The sequence below is a fragment of the Brassica oleracea genome, chromosome C3 (genome assembly GCF_000695525.1).
Source record: "Brassica oleracea var. oleracea cultivar TO1000 chromosome C3, BOL, whole genome shotgun sequence".
In the NCBI taxonomy this organism is placed as follows: Eukaryota; Viridiplantae; Streptophyta; class Magnoliopsida; order Brassicales; family Brassicaceae; genus Brassica; species Brassica oleracea.
The window spans coordinates 8,257,929-8,273,901 of record NC_027750.1 but is presented as its reverse complement, the minus strand read 5'-3'; the positions used below and the strand labels follow the sequence as shown (position 1 = coordinate 8,273,901).

The window sequence follows — 15,973 nt, the reverse complement described above, 5'->3', positions numbered from 1 at the left end:
GTTTAATTTAAAATGATATATATATATATATATATATATATATATATTAATCTTAATAATTAATTAAATTAGACTTTTTATTTATATAATTTTGTAATCATTTGTATTTTGTCATAACAAAATTTTTAAACCACGGATCATAAAGTTTGAATGTGAGACTCTTAACAGTTTTAGTAATTTATAGCCGTTTGTAAAAATTCAAAATATAACATATACGTAAAATCTAAAATTTTATTATATGGTTATTGTGGTTGTTTAATTTATTTAATAGTTTAAAATTAAATAAATATGATAGAAGATATACTATTTTTTTATCAAATCTTTATTATTCAAAATCATTAATTGCCATATATACTTTAGCCACATTAGACAATTCCGTAAATTTTATTTAAGAAAATAATAAAGTACATTAATGATGAATTTATTGTTAGTTTAATAAAAAGCTTATTATATAATTAGATGGACCAACATATTTGTTTAATGATTCTAAGAATCATCCTATTGATGACATGTGACTACAAAAAAAAGTTGTAATGCTTCTCAAATAATATAGAGGGGATTAACGATAATTTTCCACTACGGAGTAGGACGGAATGGATCCTCAATATTGTCACGCCAGAAGATACTTTTGGATTTTGGTATACATATATCTTTTGTTGAGGAAAGGAGCAGGGATTATTATTTTGCAAATGAAAAAACAATCCATATAATTAAATTTATGTGGCTCCTATGTTATTAGTTATTACACACTATAAAGAAACGCAAGGAAAAGAAAAAACCTTAGACACGAGATTTGGTCTTCCATCAGACACAGACAGGCTGTAACATGCTTAAACAAAAGCTGAATAGGCAGAGATAAGACTAATGGTATTTAACTTAAAAGATAATACACTCTGCTTTTACCATACATGGTCCAAAAGATGTATATATATATATATAAAACAAAAACCGCTCAATGTCAGCTTCAGCATTCTTCATATGTACAAACAAAACCCACAACAGAACCTCTGTGTTCTGTAGCCAATCAGGGTTTTGCTCACCTGAGACACTTCATCATAATTCTCCCCCTTTTCTATTAACTTCAAGTAGAGATTTCGGGTGGATCTTTATTCAAGGTTTTACTCCCTCCGCCAGGATCGGTTGCTGCCTCAGAACCGATATCATAAGCCGAGAGAAGCCGTCTCTGTTGTCTCGACATCAATTAAGAGTTTTCAGGTTAGCTCTGATATAGGGTTTCTAGTTTAAAATTGATCCTGTCTGTGTTTAAGGAAGATACTCTTACATGATCCTCAAAATCAGGGCTAGACAAGTTGATGGATAGATTCCTCATCAATAGTAGCACCTGCTTGGTTAGGTTGCGTTCTATATGAGCGAGCCAGGTTTCAATTGAGATTAGTTTAAAACTGAAAAGACAAGAATCATACCGTTTCCACATCGATGGGGTCCATCTTCTTCAGCTTTTGTAGATGATTACTTGCATATGGGTCAAACACACTTCCGATGAAGCTGTAAACTTGGGCAAAGTCCGGTAAAACTGAAACAAAGAAGAAGGAACTGTCTGGTAAGAAACCGTAAGCAGAAGCAGAAGATAAATAGGAGAGATGAGTAACAAAGCTTTACCTCTTAATGAATGGCCAGGATTCGCCTGCTCGGTTGTGTCCCTGCTGGATCGTGGTTTTGGAGTATTCTCAGAGCTACTAGAACAGTTGTTGTTCGCTCCTGCTCCTGCTGTTTCCATAGCAACATTTAGCAAAATTCGAAAAAGGAGATTACATAAAAGAGGGTAATAGTGATTGCTTGTAGATGAGAGTAAAACCTTTTGGCAGAGGCGTGAAGCTAATTGTCTGCACGTTATTAGTCCACGGAGCTGCAGCAGCAGCAGGGGTGGTTGGAGAAGTCATCAGCATCGAAGAAGACTCGGGCCTAAACATATAACTACTCGGGTCAATTGGTTCAGGTGCTGATGATTTGAAGGAACCTGGTACTTGAGGTTGAGCTGCACACGCCGTGAAAATTGCATCAATATAGTTTCTCAATACGCAAAACTAACATTACAGCATTGCAAATTTCAGTATCTTATAAACGTACCGTTCTTGTGAGCCTTCTGAGGATATGGATGAGCTGCTTTCCTTTTAGGTCGAGGAGGAGGGAGATGTTCGCCCGTCCCACTCTTTTGTACCTTGAGGAAATACTTCTGCGCATGGCTTCGTATCTGCAAGATTACAGACAAACTCACTTGTCTAATGCAAGAAAATCCAAAGTTTGCACTTTATTTAATATATAAACGTGATCAGCGACAAAAGCATGTGCCCCTCTTGCTACTAATAGTCCAGACAGTAAAGTCGTTTCAAAAGAACACTTTGTGGAGATATCAAAATGAGAGATAACAACCACATTCCAAGGTAACACATAGGGCCCAAGAGAGCGTCAAACAACTATAGTAGAAGCTCAGAAGAAGATATTTTTGCGGTTTTTTTTAATGTACCTGAATAACAGTCTTTGACCCAATAAAAGCTTCAATCTTCTTCCAGTCTCTGTCAAACCTAAAATGATAAAGAAAAACATAAGCACAAACCAAACAAGCTTTAATATAAAAATGCGTCTATTCTCTCATATAAGGCTGTATGTATGCATCGCATTATACACACATCCCTTTGAAGTTTATAAGCAAGTCGAAGTCTCCACAAGAACATAACCCAAGATCATTCCCTCTTCTTATATACTACCAACCTTAGTACAGCTTCAATTACTCCCTAAACTATAATTGTGCAAAGAAAAAAAGCATCAAAGACAGTCTTCAACAAAAGCCCTCATCACTAACACACAAATCATTCCCAAATCACAGCTTTTTCAATGCTTATCAGACGCATTAGGACATATCTGATCACTTACACATTCAGAAACCCAACAAAGTCATTCCCCCGAAACATTTAGAAGCTGCTGAAACCCTAATTCTAAAACCATCAAATGAATCAAGAAACCCAAATTCACCGCTAATTCTCACCCAGTCGAGTCTCAAAATGGCGAATTGCTCAAAAATGGAAAATTAACTCACAGCTGGAGAGCTTCGAGGAACTTGTCGTGCTCAGGCTCCGTCCAGCTCTCCCTCGACTTGGTGATGGTATAAGGCTTCCTAATCTTCTTGCTCAGATCCTCCCCCGAAGAGACTGTCTCCGCCGCATCCGCCACCGCCGCGAAGGGTCCAATCGCAGGAACAACGGGCATAGCCTTCGGATCCAAGAAACAACCGTCTGCTGGATTCGGGTTTCTAGAGACCATGACCAAAAAATTGAAAGAGGTGTAAAATGAAGAGGAGGAAGACGGCAGAGATAATAATATGTAGTGTATGTATAGGTGCATTTTGTGTCTCACGATGAAACTCTTGTGTGATCGTCTCAGGTCGGTCGCTTTACCTAATTATAACTTGCCACGTGTTTGGGTTTCCTTTTAAATAAAGTCTTCTCTTTTGTGTTTTCACTCCATTTTTAGGCCTATTATTTTCGACTTATCCTGATCGTTGATCTTAATAATTCGAGTTTTGCGAGTTAAGAAAAAAGGTTAAAATTGTTTTTTTTTTTTTTTTAACTTAAGATTAATTTTAACTTAATGATCCAGAACCTATGTACTTCTCACACCATCTCAACCACCTATATGTTCTCATTTTCCTACTTTGGTCCTCATTTAACACGGTGTGTTGTTTTGTACTCCTCCACATGAATAATCTCTTTTTGTAATAAAATGTAGATGTTTTTTTTTTTTTTTTTTTTTTTTTTTTTGATAATCCAGGGTTCCCCACTTACGTGGATGATTCCCTGAGCCCGGTTAGGCAGCGGTCCACTTCACCCGGGAAGGTTATACCTGGGCTGGGGACAAGGCCCAACACCCAGTACCGCATTTGATGACAAGATTGGCAGTTCCCCTCCGACTGGCGTCGAACCCGGGAGCATGACAATTGGCCCCCAAGATCCTTACCAAACGAGCTACCACATCCCGTCTAAAATGTAGATGTTTTCTTTTTCAGTTCTTATAATTACGTTGAAAATAACAAATTATAATACCAAATCGATGAAAATTAGTCAAACGTAAACTATAGTTTTAGCTACATGACTGACTGATCGAGAAAATTGTCAAATCAAGATTGTTAATAAAAACCTTAAGAGGGAGCAAGAGGAATATTGTCGTTAGCGATGATGGATCTGCTCGAGATTTTGATGTAATATATATCTCTGAAACGGGTTAGTTGTATGCATTTACAAATAATAGAAAGCTCTTTTTCCTTTATTTCTGAACTCCCCAATTGATATTAGTTCATCAACTCAGGCGAGAGAACGTTTAAAGTAGGCAACGGTTTTAAGTGCTTCGAGGTTGGGTACGATTACGACGGCTCTAGAGACGGCATCGTGGGACTGCACGTGACCCAGAACTTGCATCTAAATTATCTCCTCAGTCTCTTAGAGAGTGGAACTGTATTGAGATGTCTCGGGGGGATCATTACAATGACATCCATGATCATGACTGACATTTTGTCAGTTGGACGAATTTATGATTATCATCAAAACCTATATAACTTGTAAATGTATTCAAAGCAATAGTCGATTCTAGCTGTTAGAGCAATTACTAAATAGATTATAGCTCATTAAGGCTTTTTATGTAGTACATGAAGAAATAAAGAAAGGAGAAAACTATGTAGAATAAACCAAGCAATTTTTTGATCAATATGATTAAAAAAAAGAAAGCAGAAGAGTTGCACAAAGTGGCTACCCTAAAATTACATCCATTACATACATTTATACAGAATCTACCTTACTCGAAAAAAATCCTAACTCCATGGGCTAATGGACTTCTCATGAGACAGTAGTGAGCTGAGCATGTCATATGTCTTATATATGTGCTTCAATATAATTAATCACCAACATAAGTGAAACTGCGATTCATTAGATAAGTTATTAATTTTAATGGATACCCTAGACAAAGTTTAAACAAAACAAAAACTTAGATGAAACTTTCTATTTCACTATCAACCCAACATGTACAACTTTTCTTCATTTATTAGTAACGCCCTGAACCAAAGCAGAAAAAGCTTGGGTAATGGCCTTCAAATTAGTAATAAGCAAGTGGTAAAGCCCCTGAAGATTATTAAAGATCCAAGTAAAAAAAAATCTATTTAGTTAAGCTCTAACAGCTAGAATCTGAACGTGCAACCATTAGTAAAGATAATTCACCAATTAGTAGCTGAAAACTCATTATTTGATGGCACAATTTGTTTATTGTTTACTTGAATCTTCAATACTTTTCAGGGGCTTGTGGTAACTTCTTTTTCAGCCCTTTTTGTAATTCCTGGTATGTGGTATGCTAGCTTGCCATACTTATAGTTTTTGTTCGTACTTATATTCAATTAGAAGTATAATCAAAATAGGAAAACTTGTATTGCATTATGTATATCCCACGCCATGATGTGAAACTAGACCAACACAAGCTTTTCCTGTATACTTTCGCAAATAATGTTCACGACTTAATCGATTTATATAATACCACCTATATATAGTCTATATTTTCTTGTTTAGTTTTGTTCTATTCTATTTTTCACCTTTCTTCAATTTACTCTTGAATGCATTATAACTATTTATTATGCACAGCCAATCAGCGTTTTAATATTTTATATATTTTCAGCATTTAATCATACCAAAATAGATATTCAACTCATACCTTCGACGAAGTTGTAGGGTTCTTTATCATATCTTCGTCAGAATGATGTAATTGCTACTAACAAGAAAAAGACAGAAAACATCACATATATATAAATGATAACACGGTATTAGTTGAAGCCATGAAATACTAATCTAAAGAGGAGCAGCCACATATTCCAACGTTATATTATATAGAAAGACTCGAAATGTATTTATTCATCATGGTTTATTCGTACCAAATTGACTACTTCATTGTCTAGCCTCGATTGCTTGACTTGCTCGTTTTATAAACTCGCTAGCTAAAAGCACTATATATACGGGGGAAGGCAAGGTTTATGAGCAAGCCTCCAAGTTGAAACCCCATTCCTTTACATCTTCTCTCATTCTTCGTTAATCGCCAAACTATAATTTTCCGAAAATGCAGGTTTGTTGTCTTTTGTTTTACTTAAATTTTCAGAACGGTTCATTTCAGCAGGTTTTATCCGCCGTACAAAGCCTGCTAAAATATACATATCCATTTCTATAATTATAGAAATTCAATAAAAAAGTAACGCTTAAATAATCTTTGTAGGAAAAAGTTGTATTCAAGTTGGATGTGTTTGACGAAAGAATCAAACAGAGAGCTATGAAAGTCGTATAGTCGTATGTGATTTTCCAGGTATGGCAAACATGTATAAAGCAATGGTTTATCAATAAACCATTGATGGCAAGATATCCGGTTTATATAGAAACATAAGTAATTTAATCTTTTTACGACTACAAATTTTTAAACAATAGTTTTGTTGTTCTTAGGAGTTACGTTGATAGTCGTGAAAGAAAAAGGTAAACTAAAGGTGTCGGGAGAATTCGACAAGTTTCAAACTTTCAAATGACGAAGAAGCTTAAGAAGATATACAAATATGTTGACATTATCGCGCTTGAACACGATGGAGAACCGAAGAAAAATCCGGATCCGGCTAAGAAGCCTGAACCAATAGTGAAGAAGGCCCCATCTTTCCGTCGTTGGAAGATAGGTTTCTTTTAAAAGAATCGATTTTGAGGTCGTTGTGATCAGTTTGAGTTCTATGGACTATTGTATTATGTATGTTGATATTTCATCTCTTGTGAAATGTTGAGTTTTTCTGGCATCTGTGAAATGTTGTTTATGTATGTATGTTCGAATAATAATATGGTGTCTGTTTACATCTTGGTATTCTTTTTTTGGTTAACTTTGAAGTTTCGTAAACTAAATTATGTTAGTCAATCAATAAAGGAAAGGGGAGAAGTACTTAATGCACTGTAAAGTAGACTAACCAGCATTTAGTAGATTATCCAACCCCTAGCAATCTTAGTTATTGATATTTCTGAGTAGTAACCTAAAATATTCTCTTGGATGTTATCCTAAATTTTGTGGAATGCCCCGTTCATTGTTGGGTTTTCTTATAAGTTCAGTTCTAACTCCCTTATTAGAATGATATTGTTTATTTAGAACATATCAAGGGTGTTTTATTGGATGCTGTCCGACGACAAAGAAATAACGAAGTCTACTCTTTTGTGGATTCAAATGTAAAAGAGTTTCTAAATTACCTGAATTATAGCAAATATTGTAACTAGTTTCTAAATTAGTCAACTAATGAGCACAATAAATTACTTTGTATACAAAGAAGAAAGTCATATAAAATCCATATAAGAATAGACTGTATTCTGCATACCATAACAAAAACACTTAAGATGTCTTCAAAGAAGTACAGTATATGAGAAGCCAAGATTTAATGACTTGATCTATCTAACACGAAGTAGAAAAATCTGGATTCAAGGTTTCAATAAACAGTTAACAAATTATACATTTAAAATTATATATATTAATAATCGATAAATACTCTATAAACAAATATATTTTTTTCCAGTATAAAAGTTAACAAAATTGATAAATTTTCAGATTTTTTTCATCATTGAAAAGGTAGATTTTACTATTTATGTTTTATGATCTGTTTAGTCTAGTTTCAAAAACTTAATTCAGTTTTGTTTTGAGAAATACTATTAATTAGCATTAAATTAAATTTTCTGTTTAAAAATTAGCAAAGGAGAAAATTTCTAAAATAAAGTTTATTAAATAAGAAATATATTTATACATTTAGGTTAAGGATTTAGTGACTAAAGTTTGAAGTTTACTATTTGGGAGGTGAGGTTAGAGTTTAAGATTTAGGAGGTAGAATAATTTAATACTTTTACTAATTACTAAATGCTATTTTGAGAATTTTCCACTTCTTATGCTATTTTGTGACAAAAAGTAATATTTAAAAGTTTTGCCCTTTTGTATTTGATTAAAAAAATTTACAAAATAACAATATTAATGAATTTGTGTATGTATTTTATTTAAATTTGGTTAGTTGGATTAATTTCATTCGGTTTTATAAAATTCAGGTTCGTTTCGGTTAAGAGTATTTCCGTAGACCATCAGAGAGGCGCAGAGTCAGAGAAGACAAAGAAAATGGCACACGCGACGGGTCTCATCCTCTCTTCCTCCTCCAGGTTACTTACCCTCTCACTCTCTTCCCTTTACTCTCTTCAAAATGCTCATCAACTCCCTCTTCCTCCAGGTTCGCTCGTCTCGGCTACAGCAGCAGATTTCTCAGACACGCAAACCCTCTTCCCGTTCCTCGATTCCGATGCTTCTGCTCCGACGAGACTCCCCCTTCTTCTTCTGTAAAGTAAAGCCCTTTGTCTCTGCCTCATGCTTCTTCTTTAGTTCACAATTCTCTTTTGATTCCATTTAGTCTTCTGATGGCAGGAAACGTGTGGTCTCTGGAGTCCAGCCTACAGGTTCAATTCACCTCGGAAACTATCTCGGCGCTATCAAAAACTGGGTCACTCTTCAGGTTAATGCAATCTTCGTTCTTCAAATTTATCCTTAGGTAGCTCCGATTGCTATGTTAAAGCTTTAGACTTTCACTAAAATTCATCAAATTTAGATGGGTTTTGTTGTAAAGTTCTAGCTTTTAAGGAAGATAGAGTTTATCTTCTCTGGTTGCTACAATGTGTATATCCTTATGTAGCTCCACTGCTATTGTAGTCACAGTCTATAAAGCTTTAGACTTTTACTAAAATTCATCACATTTAGCTGCTTTTTTTTTGTAAAGTTTTAGGCTTTATGGAAAAGGGTATGTCTCTCTTCTGTTTCTCAGGCTTTATATGTTTATATGTCTGCAGGATACTTACGAGACGCTGTTTTTTATCGTTGACCTTCATGCGGTATGTATCATCAATCTACCTTTCAAAAGTTTTAAGTTTAGGTAATGATACTTCCTTGACATATGTAGATAACGCTGCCTTATGACGTGCAAGAACTGAGAAAGGCAACTAGGGATACCGCAGCGCTCTATCTAGCATGTGGTGTAGACATTTCTAAGGTTCTTTTTTTTTTTTGAACTCTTTATGTGAAAGCAGTTAAAATGTGTATGTGTGCAATGATAACCAATCAAAGAGCTGACCTTTGTAGGCTTCGGTGTTTGTGCAATCTCACGTCCGTGCTCATGTGGAGTTAATGTGGCTTTTGAGTTCATCCACACCTATCGGTTGGCTACAGAAAATGACCCAGTTCAAAGAGAAATCACGCAAGGAGGTGCGTATACATTTTGATATTCTCATGTTGTATACATACAAGGATCCTGTTTACTGATTCCATTTTGGTCTCTCTTTTTTTTAAATTGGCAGGGGGGTGAGAATGCTTCTGTGTCTTTGTTAACTTATCCAGTTCTGATGGCTGCTGATATCCTCTTGTATAAGGTGATGCTTTAAAAGGAGTCAAGTCTCATCTTAAATTATTGAAATGAAAAAGGAATACTTATTAATTAACAAGCTTATATTAGCTATAGATCTCTTCAGCTTATTGCATTGTGTCGCTGATGCTCATACTCTGCAGTCAGATTTTGTCCCTGTTGGTGAGGACCAGAAGCAGCACCTAGAACTTGCTCGCGACCTGGCACAGCGTGTGAATAACTTATATGGTGGAAGGAAGTGGAAGAAGCTTGGAGGGTATTATAAATTTTGCTTTGTCCACATTTAGTAAATTAAAGTATACCATCCAAACAAGTTGCTTCTCATCAATGATGTTCATGTTTCTTAATTGTGTTTCTTTTTCATTTCTAGGCGTGGTGGTTCTATCTTTAAGGTGAGACTTTCACAATGCTACTATGTCTACTCCTCATTGTGTGGCTTTTTTATCACAGATGGTTAATCGGTTTTCGAATTAAAACATATATGTAGATACCAGAACCACTCATACCACAAGTTGGAGCCAGGGTTATGTCTCTTACAGATGGTCTTTCCAAGGTATAATAATAAGAGGAATCTCTTTACTTGTTGCTGAGGTCTTACTGTCATGTAATCTTTGTAGATGTCCAAGTCTGCACCTTCTGATCAGTCCCGGATCAATCTCCTTGACTCAAAAGATGTAAGTAGATTGAAACTCGCCATTGTTTCTAATACTTGTAACTCTGTGTCATGTTGTTTGTATGTGAATATCGTTTGCTACTAAATCCATTTCTAATCTCAATTTTTTTTTTTTTTTTTTTTTTTTTTTTTTAGTTGATTGCGGATAAGATAAAACGGTGCAAGACAGACTCATTTGCAGGGTAAGTGCTAATAACGTCGCCAGAAATTTTACATGGAATGCACAAGTTAGTTAGTTTAATAGATATTGAAAAAGTTCCTGCTTCCTGTTGCTCCAACAACAGCCTTGAATTTGACAATGCGGAGAGACCTGAATGCAACAATCTCCTCTCCGTATATCAGATTGTTTCAGGCAAGACAAAAGAGGTATAAAGAAAAGACATAATGGGTTTTGACTCTTAAAAAGACTGTGGATCACAAGGCAAGAAGTGATATTAGACTGTTATATTTTGAATGGGTCGCAGGAAGTGATGGAGGAATGCAAAGATATGAGCTGGGGCACATTTAAGCCTCTCCTTGCAGATGCTGTCATCGAGCATCTTAGTCCAATCCAGGTCTGCCAATTCATTTCATATCATATAAGCATTTCATTTTGTGTAATGTGTTATTTGGTTTGGTTTATGTTTGTTCCATTGTGCAGGTGCGTTATGAGGAGATAACAGCAGAGTCAGCGTATTTGGACAAAGTATTGTCAGAAGGTGCGGACAGAGCCACGGAGATAGCCGAATCCACAATTCACAATTTGAAACAAGCGATGGGTTTCTATTTATGAGAGGATCAGTCAGTCTTATGTTGTCTAAAAGCTTCTTTCTCTTGTTTTTTTTTTGGTGAAACAATTCTTGATTCTTGAATTGATGCAGTCAAATGCTGCTCTCAATATTCTTTTCTGTAACTGTGATGTATCAAGTTGTGTACAATTGCAATTTGTTTCAGAATCTTTATCAAAATAAGAATTCATCTAAGCAGTTGAATGCAGTCGTATCAATGTGTAAAATGAACAGCTCAAAGTTATTTTGAAGTATAATTAAAAGGTTTATCATATTGTTTTTGTAAAATTAGTTCGTTTTGTTATGCCGACCGATTTTGCATCAAATTTATGTTCAATGCATATATGTTATATGGACAGTATACATGATAAATAAAATACCTAGAAAGAAAAAAAATACGTTTATTCAAAATTAACTTTATTTTATGGATGGTGAGGAAAACATGGAGGATATGGTCTTACGTAGCTACTATAATCACAATAACATTGACGATTTTTACAATAACGCATATATCTTTTCTTTCTAAGACAACGATGCACACACTCAGCACACAAATCTTGGGCAAATACTTCCGCTCTTTTACTATCAAATATAAGATCTCTTATTGGAAGAATGAGTTCTCTCTTCAGAATTAGATTCTGCCATATTTATGATACCTATAGAATGTTTAAATATTTTGAATTATTAAACTACAATGTAAATAAAGAGGATAACATATTTTACATATCATCTTAATATGCCAAAATAAACTTACATGATAAAGCAAGAAAAGTTAAAATCAAAGCAGTGCTGGTCTTCATGTTTTTCCAGGAAGTTCAATAAAATGTTTTTGAATTATTGAAATCAATTTGCTATTTTGTGAGTTTTGTTGTTATTGTAAAGTTTGTTCCCAAGTGTCAAATTTATATGTGTTTTTTACTTATGTTACAAAAGAGTTTATAACCAACGCTCTGTGTGATAAATAAATACATGTTAACAAAATTATGGTCAGTTACGTAGCAATTTTTTTTTAAAATATTTGTTAAAATGTAACTGTAACAATAAGTACTTCTTAATTAGTTATTTAACGTAAATGTTATAAATAAATAAATAAAATCTTTACGTTATGTGTGTGTATCTTCTTCATCATAAATGAAATGCTTTTGTCATGTTTCCTAAGAATCTAAGGGCATCATTATCGGCGTCCCTTGGGCCCGACCCTTATCGTTTTTGGGTCAAAAATAAATCAAAAAGATAAAAGGATGTTCCAAATGGGCCTTAATTAAGGGATGTTCGGCTTCGTCTCTCTTGGCTACGTGGCAGCACTGGAGTGTGAGATGTAATCGAAGACGGATAGTCTTTTTCGGTTTGTTCTTCTCTCTTCTCCAATATCTCCGAAGGCGAAGGCGATTTCCCATCTGTGTCGGCGTTTGACCTGATCTCGAAATCGATCTCTGGTGGCGACGACCTGATCTCGAAATCCAAAGCTCAATCCACATCTGATTCCGAAATCGAAAACGAAATCTCCGATGGCGAAAACCTGATCTCGAAATCGATCTCTTCAAATCGAAAGCCAAATTTCAGTTGACCTGAGTCGGTTCGCTTCGTTTCCTGTATGTCGAGAACCTATCATCCACAAATCGTTTGAGAATCGACCCAATCTTAGCAAGGTATGCCTTTCACCTCCGTTCTGAGATTGAAAATTTGAGTAGGGTTGTGTAGATTGTATGCGAAATCGTATAGATTCTATGGTTGTTTGATATGATTCCATGGTTGATATGATTCTATGGTTGTTTGATATAGATTTTATGGTTCGAGAAAAATCGTATAGATTCTTTTTTGGGTGGAAAAAAATATTCTCCATAATATGATTGTCGAAGATGAACGATCATCATCCACTCTTTCTCACGTTGATGAATTTCAAGAAAGAGAAGAGGTGAATACATTTTCCGTCAATATGCCTTCAAATCTCGGCAATATAATTGATCGTCGAACGAGCGTTCGGAATAGACAAACCCATGAACATTTAAAAAATGATTTGATTGAAAATATATGGGCTAAATTTGGACATCTTCCAAATAACATATAATTTATAAGTTTCTATGAATTTAATAAAATGTTTGTTTGCTTTTATTTATTATGATGTTTGTAATGTTTTTTTTTTGTAACTTTGTAATTTTTCTTATGTTTTCAATTTTGATGTTAAACTTTTCTTTTATATGTTTTATTTAAAGCTTCTCTTTTATATATGTCATTATTTATTAATGAAAACAATCAATTTAATTATGTAAGGGACGAGATAAAGTCCTACCAATAATCAACAAATTTAGAAAAATCCTTAGCTTAGTCCCTAAACATAAAAGTACTAATAAAAAATGTTAAGGGCTCAAAAATAAGTTCCACCAATAATGTTGCTCTGAGATACACCACTGATGCATGGAAGAGAAGAAACGACGTGGAGAGAGAGCTTATCCACAGATGCATGAGTCAGCTTTGGGGATTATGAGGTAGTAAGTTAATATCTAGTCTTTATCGGTGATGGAGTGACTATGGTCGTTAAATGATCCAGGAGGCTTACAATTGGGTCAAACACATAGAAGGAGGACTCTGCCTTTGTGTTTTTGTTTGAAAATGTTGTGAGGTGGATGTTCTAACAAGCTAAGAGTTGGTTTCTGAATGATAAGGATGAAAGCCTAAGATCATTCAATACGAGGTAATGGAATCAGTTCAAACGATCGACCTTAAGACTCAAAAGACATGAAATCAATTATTTAAAACACCATGATCTCATCTTCTTCTTTTTTTTTTGAACTAAGATCTCATCATATAATATTATAATGTAGTTCAAACCTAGTTACGATTAAAACATTTCACCAAATGGAATGACTAGAAATCAATTTCAATAAGGCCACAAAAAAACAAAAATATATAATCTATATTAGTGACTAAGTTGAAAGCAAAGGTTTCAACACTTATATTAAGACAAGAGGTCATTAGCTCAACTAAAGACTATGAACATTTTATCAGAGGTCCCAATTCGAATTATTGTTGAAACAAAATAACATTACATGTTATGGTTTTGGGTCTGAAGGATTGTGGATTTGGACTCGAAACTCCTATATATATATATATATATATATAATTAGCATATTAAGTTGCATAAAAAAACTAAACTAAACGATAGCATTCTAACTTATTATTATTCTGATTTTGGGTATAAATGGTCTCCAACAAAAAATTGTTATTGGTTATGTTTCTTTAAAAAAAAATTGATTTTTAATCATTTAGAAAATAAAAGAGTCGATAGTTTTTTTATTTTAGAACACACATAAAACATTCTAAAACAAAAATCTAAGTGATGATATTGGGTCGAGTAGTATGCTCCGGATTTTTGTTTTCTTATGATTAAAAAGCAATCTAAGGACAAAAAATAAATTAAAAGCCAACACTTTTAAAATTTATAAGAGAGAACCATTGTGACTTCAATCTAAGTTTTGATTGGGATTGAGTTGTCGTTTCGAATTGATATCTATACAACTTACAAAGGCGTACGAGAACTTGCTTAAGAGGTTCTTACGTGACCGAAGAGTCAAATAGCGTAAAATAACTAACAGTGTCTTGGTCGTACACGCGGCCTTATGAGTAGTGGACACTTCTTCGATTTTTCCGTTTGATTTCGTCGCGGCCTCGTAGTTTTCAAATAATTCCTACAACAATAAAAAATTAATAGATATTGACTCGTTTACTTTTTATAGTCATATATTAATGAAATTCCTCGTAAATTCCTGTGAAATTTCTATATAATAGGGAAATCTTTGAAACTGCAATTGTCATCAAGAAGCTTCAACGTCTCAAATCATCTCTCCTCTCTGTCTCTCTCTTAAAAATATCAGAAATTTCCGAAGCTCTTCTATAGTTTTTTCTTGAGCCATGACTGCGCAGGTACACTCTTTCATCTCTTGAAATAATTAATTATATTTAGTCTAACTGATGGTTGAGTAATCATTATATATAGAAACTCATCAATCATACTTAAAATAAAAAAGTATGCAATTAGCCATACTGATCTCGGGTTTAAAATGACAGAAATCTGTGTTGCAACTGAGTGTTCACGAGGAAACGATCAGGAAGAAAGCGTGGAAGACCGTTTCTAAGTGTTCAGGTATCTTTATAAATTTCAACATTTACAATACTATGATAATAACATTTAATAAACTGGGAAAATAAGCATTTTCATGATTTTTATATATATTTTAGGGGTTACTTCGGTAGCAATGGATGACAAAACCGGGAAAATGACGGTGGTTGGAGAAGTTGATGTACCAAAACTCGTAAAGAAGCTAAGGAAGATTTGTACCGCAGATATCGTTTCAGTAGAAGTTGTTAAACCACCTGAGAAAAAGGAACCGGAGAAACCGAAACAACCCGAGGTTATTGTCAACCCGCTTGCCTATTGGAGCAACCAGTACCAATACCATCCTGCTATATATGCAAGTTCTTATTGTCCACCAGGCGGGTATTCTAGAGTTGTGGTGGAGGAACCAGGGCCTTGTGTGATTTTGTAAATTTTCCTAGAATTATTTCAGATAATATTAGTTATATTTGCACTTAATTTTGATGGAAGAGTGTATTTTTGGGTATTGTAATCTACATTTCCCGTATGAGTCTATTCAATAAAAACAGTTAGCTTATGTTTGATGAAGTTGAGCTTAGTGACGTTTTATTAACTTTTCACTTTTAATCATGCAGTAATCAATAATCTTTTCTCGCGGTTTCATTCATTTAAGACCTTTTCTTATGTTAAATACTTACTTTGTTTTTAGCTAGTACTCTAGTAGTAAATGAAATATGCTGGGAGGGATTAGTTGAATGAATCGGTTCATAACTGGATACAAATGCGATACATATATTTGTACACAGTTATGTCGTTATTTCAAATCATTTGTTAACACCTAGATTTTCCACATAATATGTAGTTAGCTTTTTTTGGCCAACAAATTGTAGTTAGTTTATTAGAAAATTTTCGAACGATTTGCGAATGATATACTATAAATTAATAAAGAGACTAAGAAAGAGTCAAGACTGAAAGTCTTCTTTAGTAAATAAACA

The 15,973-nt window shown here is 34.2% G+C and overlaps 3 protein-coding genes and 1 pseudogene across 4 annotated transcripts; 3 read left to right on the top strand and 1 right to left on the bottom strand.

Moving 5' to 3' along the window:
* Window positions 1-846: 846 nt before the first annotated feature.
* LOC106328813 (protein REVEILLE 6-like) lies at window positions 847-3,375 on the bottom strand. Of its 2 annotated transcripts, none has more exons than XM_013767333.1 (8): window positions 3,056-3,375; window positions 2,486-2,543; window positions 2,089-2,212; window positions 1,817-1,996; window positions 1,621-1,728; window positions 1,425-1,534; window positions 1,283-1,342; window positions 847-1,183 (listed from the first exon to the last, which is right to left on the bottom strand). In XM_013767333.1, exons 1-8 carry the CDS (start codon window positions 3,358-3,360, stop codon window positions 1,082-1,084), a joined length of 1,047 nt encoding a protein of 348 aa, XP_013622787.1. In that variant the 5' UTR covers window positions 3,361-3,375; the 3' UTR covers window positions 847-1,081. The 2 variants fall into 2 exon arrangements, with proteins under 2 accessions (XP_013622787.1, XP_013622788.1); XM_013767334.1 differs by having other exon boundaries at window positions 1,621-1,725; window positions 3,056-3,373.
* Window positions 3,376-6,105: 2,730 nt separating this feature from the next.
* Window positions 6,106-6,741, top strand: LOC106329809 (annotated as a pseudogene).
* A 1,374-nt stretch (window positions 6,742-8,115) lies between these two features.
* Window positions 8,116-11,080, top strand: LOC106331529 (tryptophan--tRNA ligase, chloroplastic/mitochondrial-like). Its single transcript, XM_013769908.1, has 15 exons — window positions 8,116-8,198; window positions 8,267-8,377; window positions 8,458-8,545; window positions 8,877-8,918; window positions 8,987-9,076; window positions 9,166-9,288; window positions 9,381-9,452; window positions 9,589-9,701; window positions 9,816-9,837; window positions 9,933-9,998; window positions 10,063-10,119; window positions 10,254-10,300; window positions 10,403-10,484; window positions 10,583-10,672; window positions 10,759-11,080. Exons 1-15 carry the CDS (start codon window positions 8,158-8,160, stop codon window positions 10,888-10,890), a joined length of 1,176 nt encoding a protein of 391 aa, XP_013625362.1. The 5' UTR covers window positions 8,116-8,157; the 3' UTR covers window positions 10,891-11,080.
* A 3,603-nt stretch (window positions 11,081-14,683) lies between these two features.
* Window positions 14,684-15,566, top strand: LOC106332603. The gene is made up of 3 exons (XM_013771081.1): window positions 14,684-14,806; window positions 14,951-15,026; window positions 15,122-15,566. The coding sequence occupies exons 1-3, from the start codon at window positions 14,795-14,797 to the stop codon at window positions 15,427-15,429; spliced, it is 396 nt and encodes a 131-aa protein (XP_013626535.1). The 5' UTR covers window positions 14,684-14,794; the 3' UTR covers window positions 15,430-15,566.
* Window positions 15,567-15,973: the final 407 nt, after the last annotated feature.

Excerpts from the sequence above, each read along its gene's own strand:
- LOC106332603 (XM_013771081.1), top strand. Across the intron at positions 15,027-15,121 it reads GACCGTTTCTAAGTGTTCAG|GGGTTACTTCGGTAGCAATG; the intron begins GTATCTTTATAA and ends TATATATTTTAG.
- LOC106331529 (XM_013769908.1), top strand. The coding sequence starts at position 8,158 with ATGGCACACGCGACGGGTCTCATCCTCTCTTCCTCCTCCAG. Across the intron at positions 8,919-8,986 it reads TTATCGTTGACCTTCATGCG|ATAACGCTGCCTTATGACGT; the intron begins GTATGTATCATC and ends TGACATATGTAG. Across the intron at positions 9,702-9,815 it reads AAGTGGAAGAAGCTTGGAGG|GCGTGGTGGTTCTATCTTTA; the intron begins GTATTATAAATT and ends TTTCATTTCTAG.
- LOC106328813 (XM_013767333.1), bottom strand. The coding sequence starts at position 3,360 with ATGCACCTATACATACACTACATATTATTATCTCTGCCGTCTTCCTCC. Across the intron at positions 2,213-2,485 it reads GGTCAAAGACTGTTATTCAG|ATACGAAGCCATGCGCAGAA; the intron begins GTACATTAAAAA and ends GTAATCTTGCAG. Across the intron at positions 1,729-1,816 it reads CTTCACGCCTCTGCCAAAAG|CAGGAGCAGGAGCGAACAAC; the intron begins GTTTTACTCTCA and ends CTATGGAAACAG.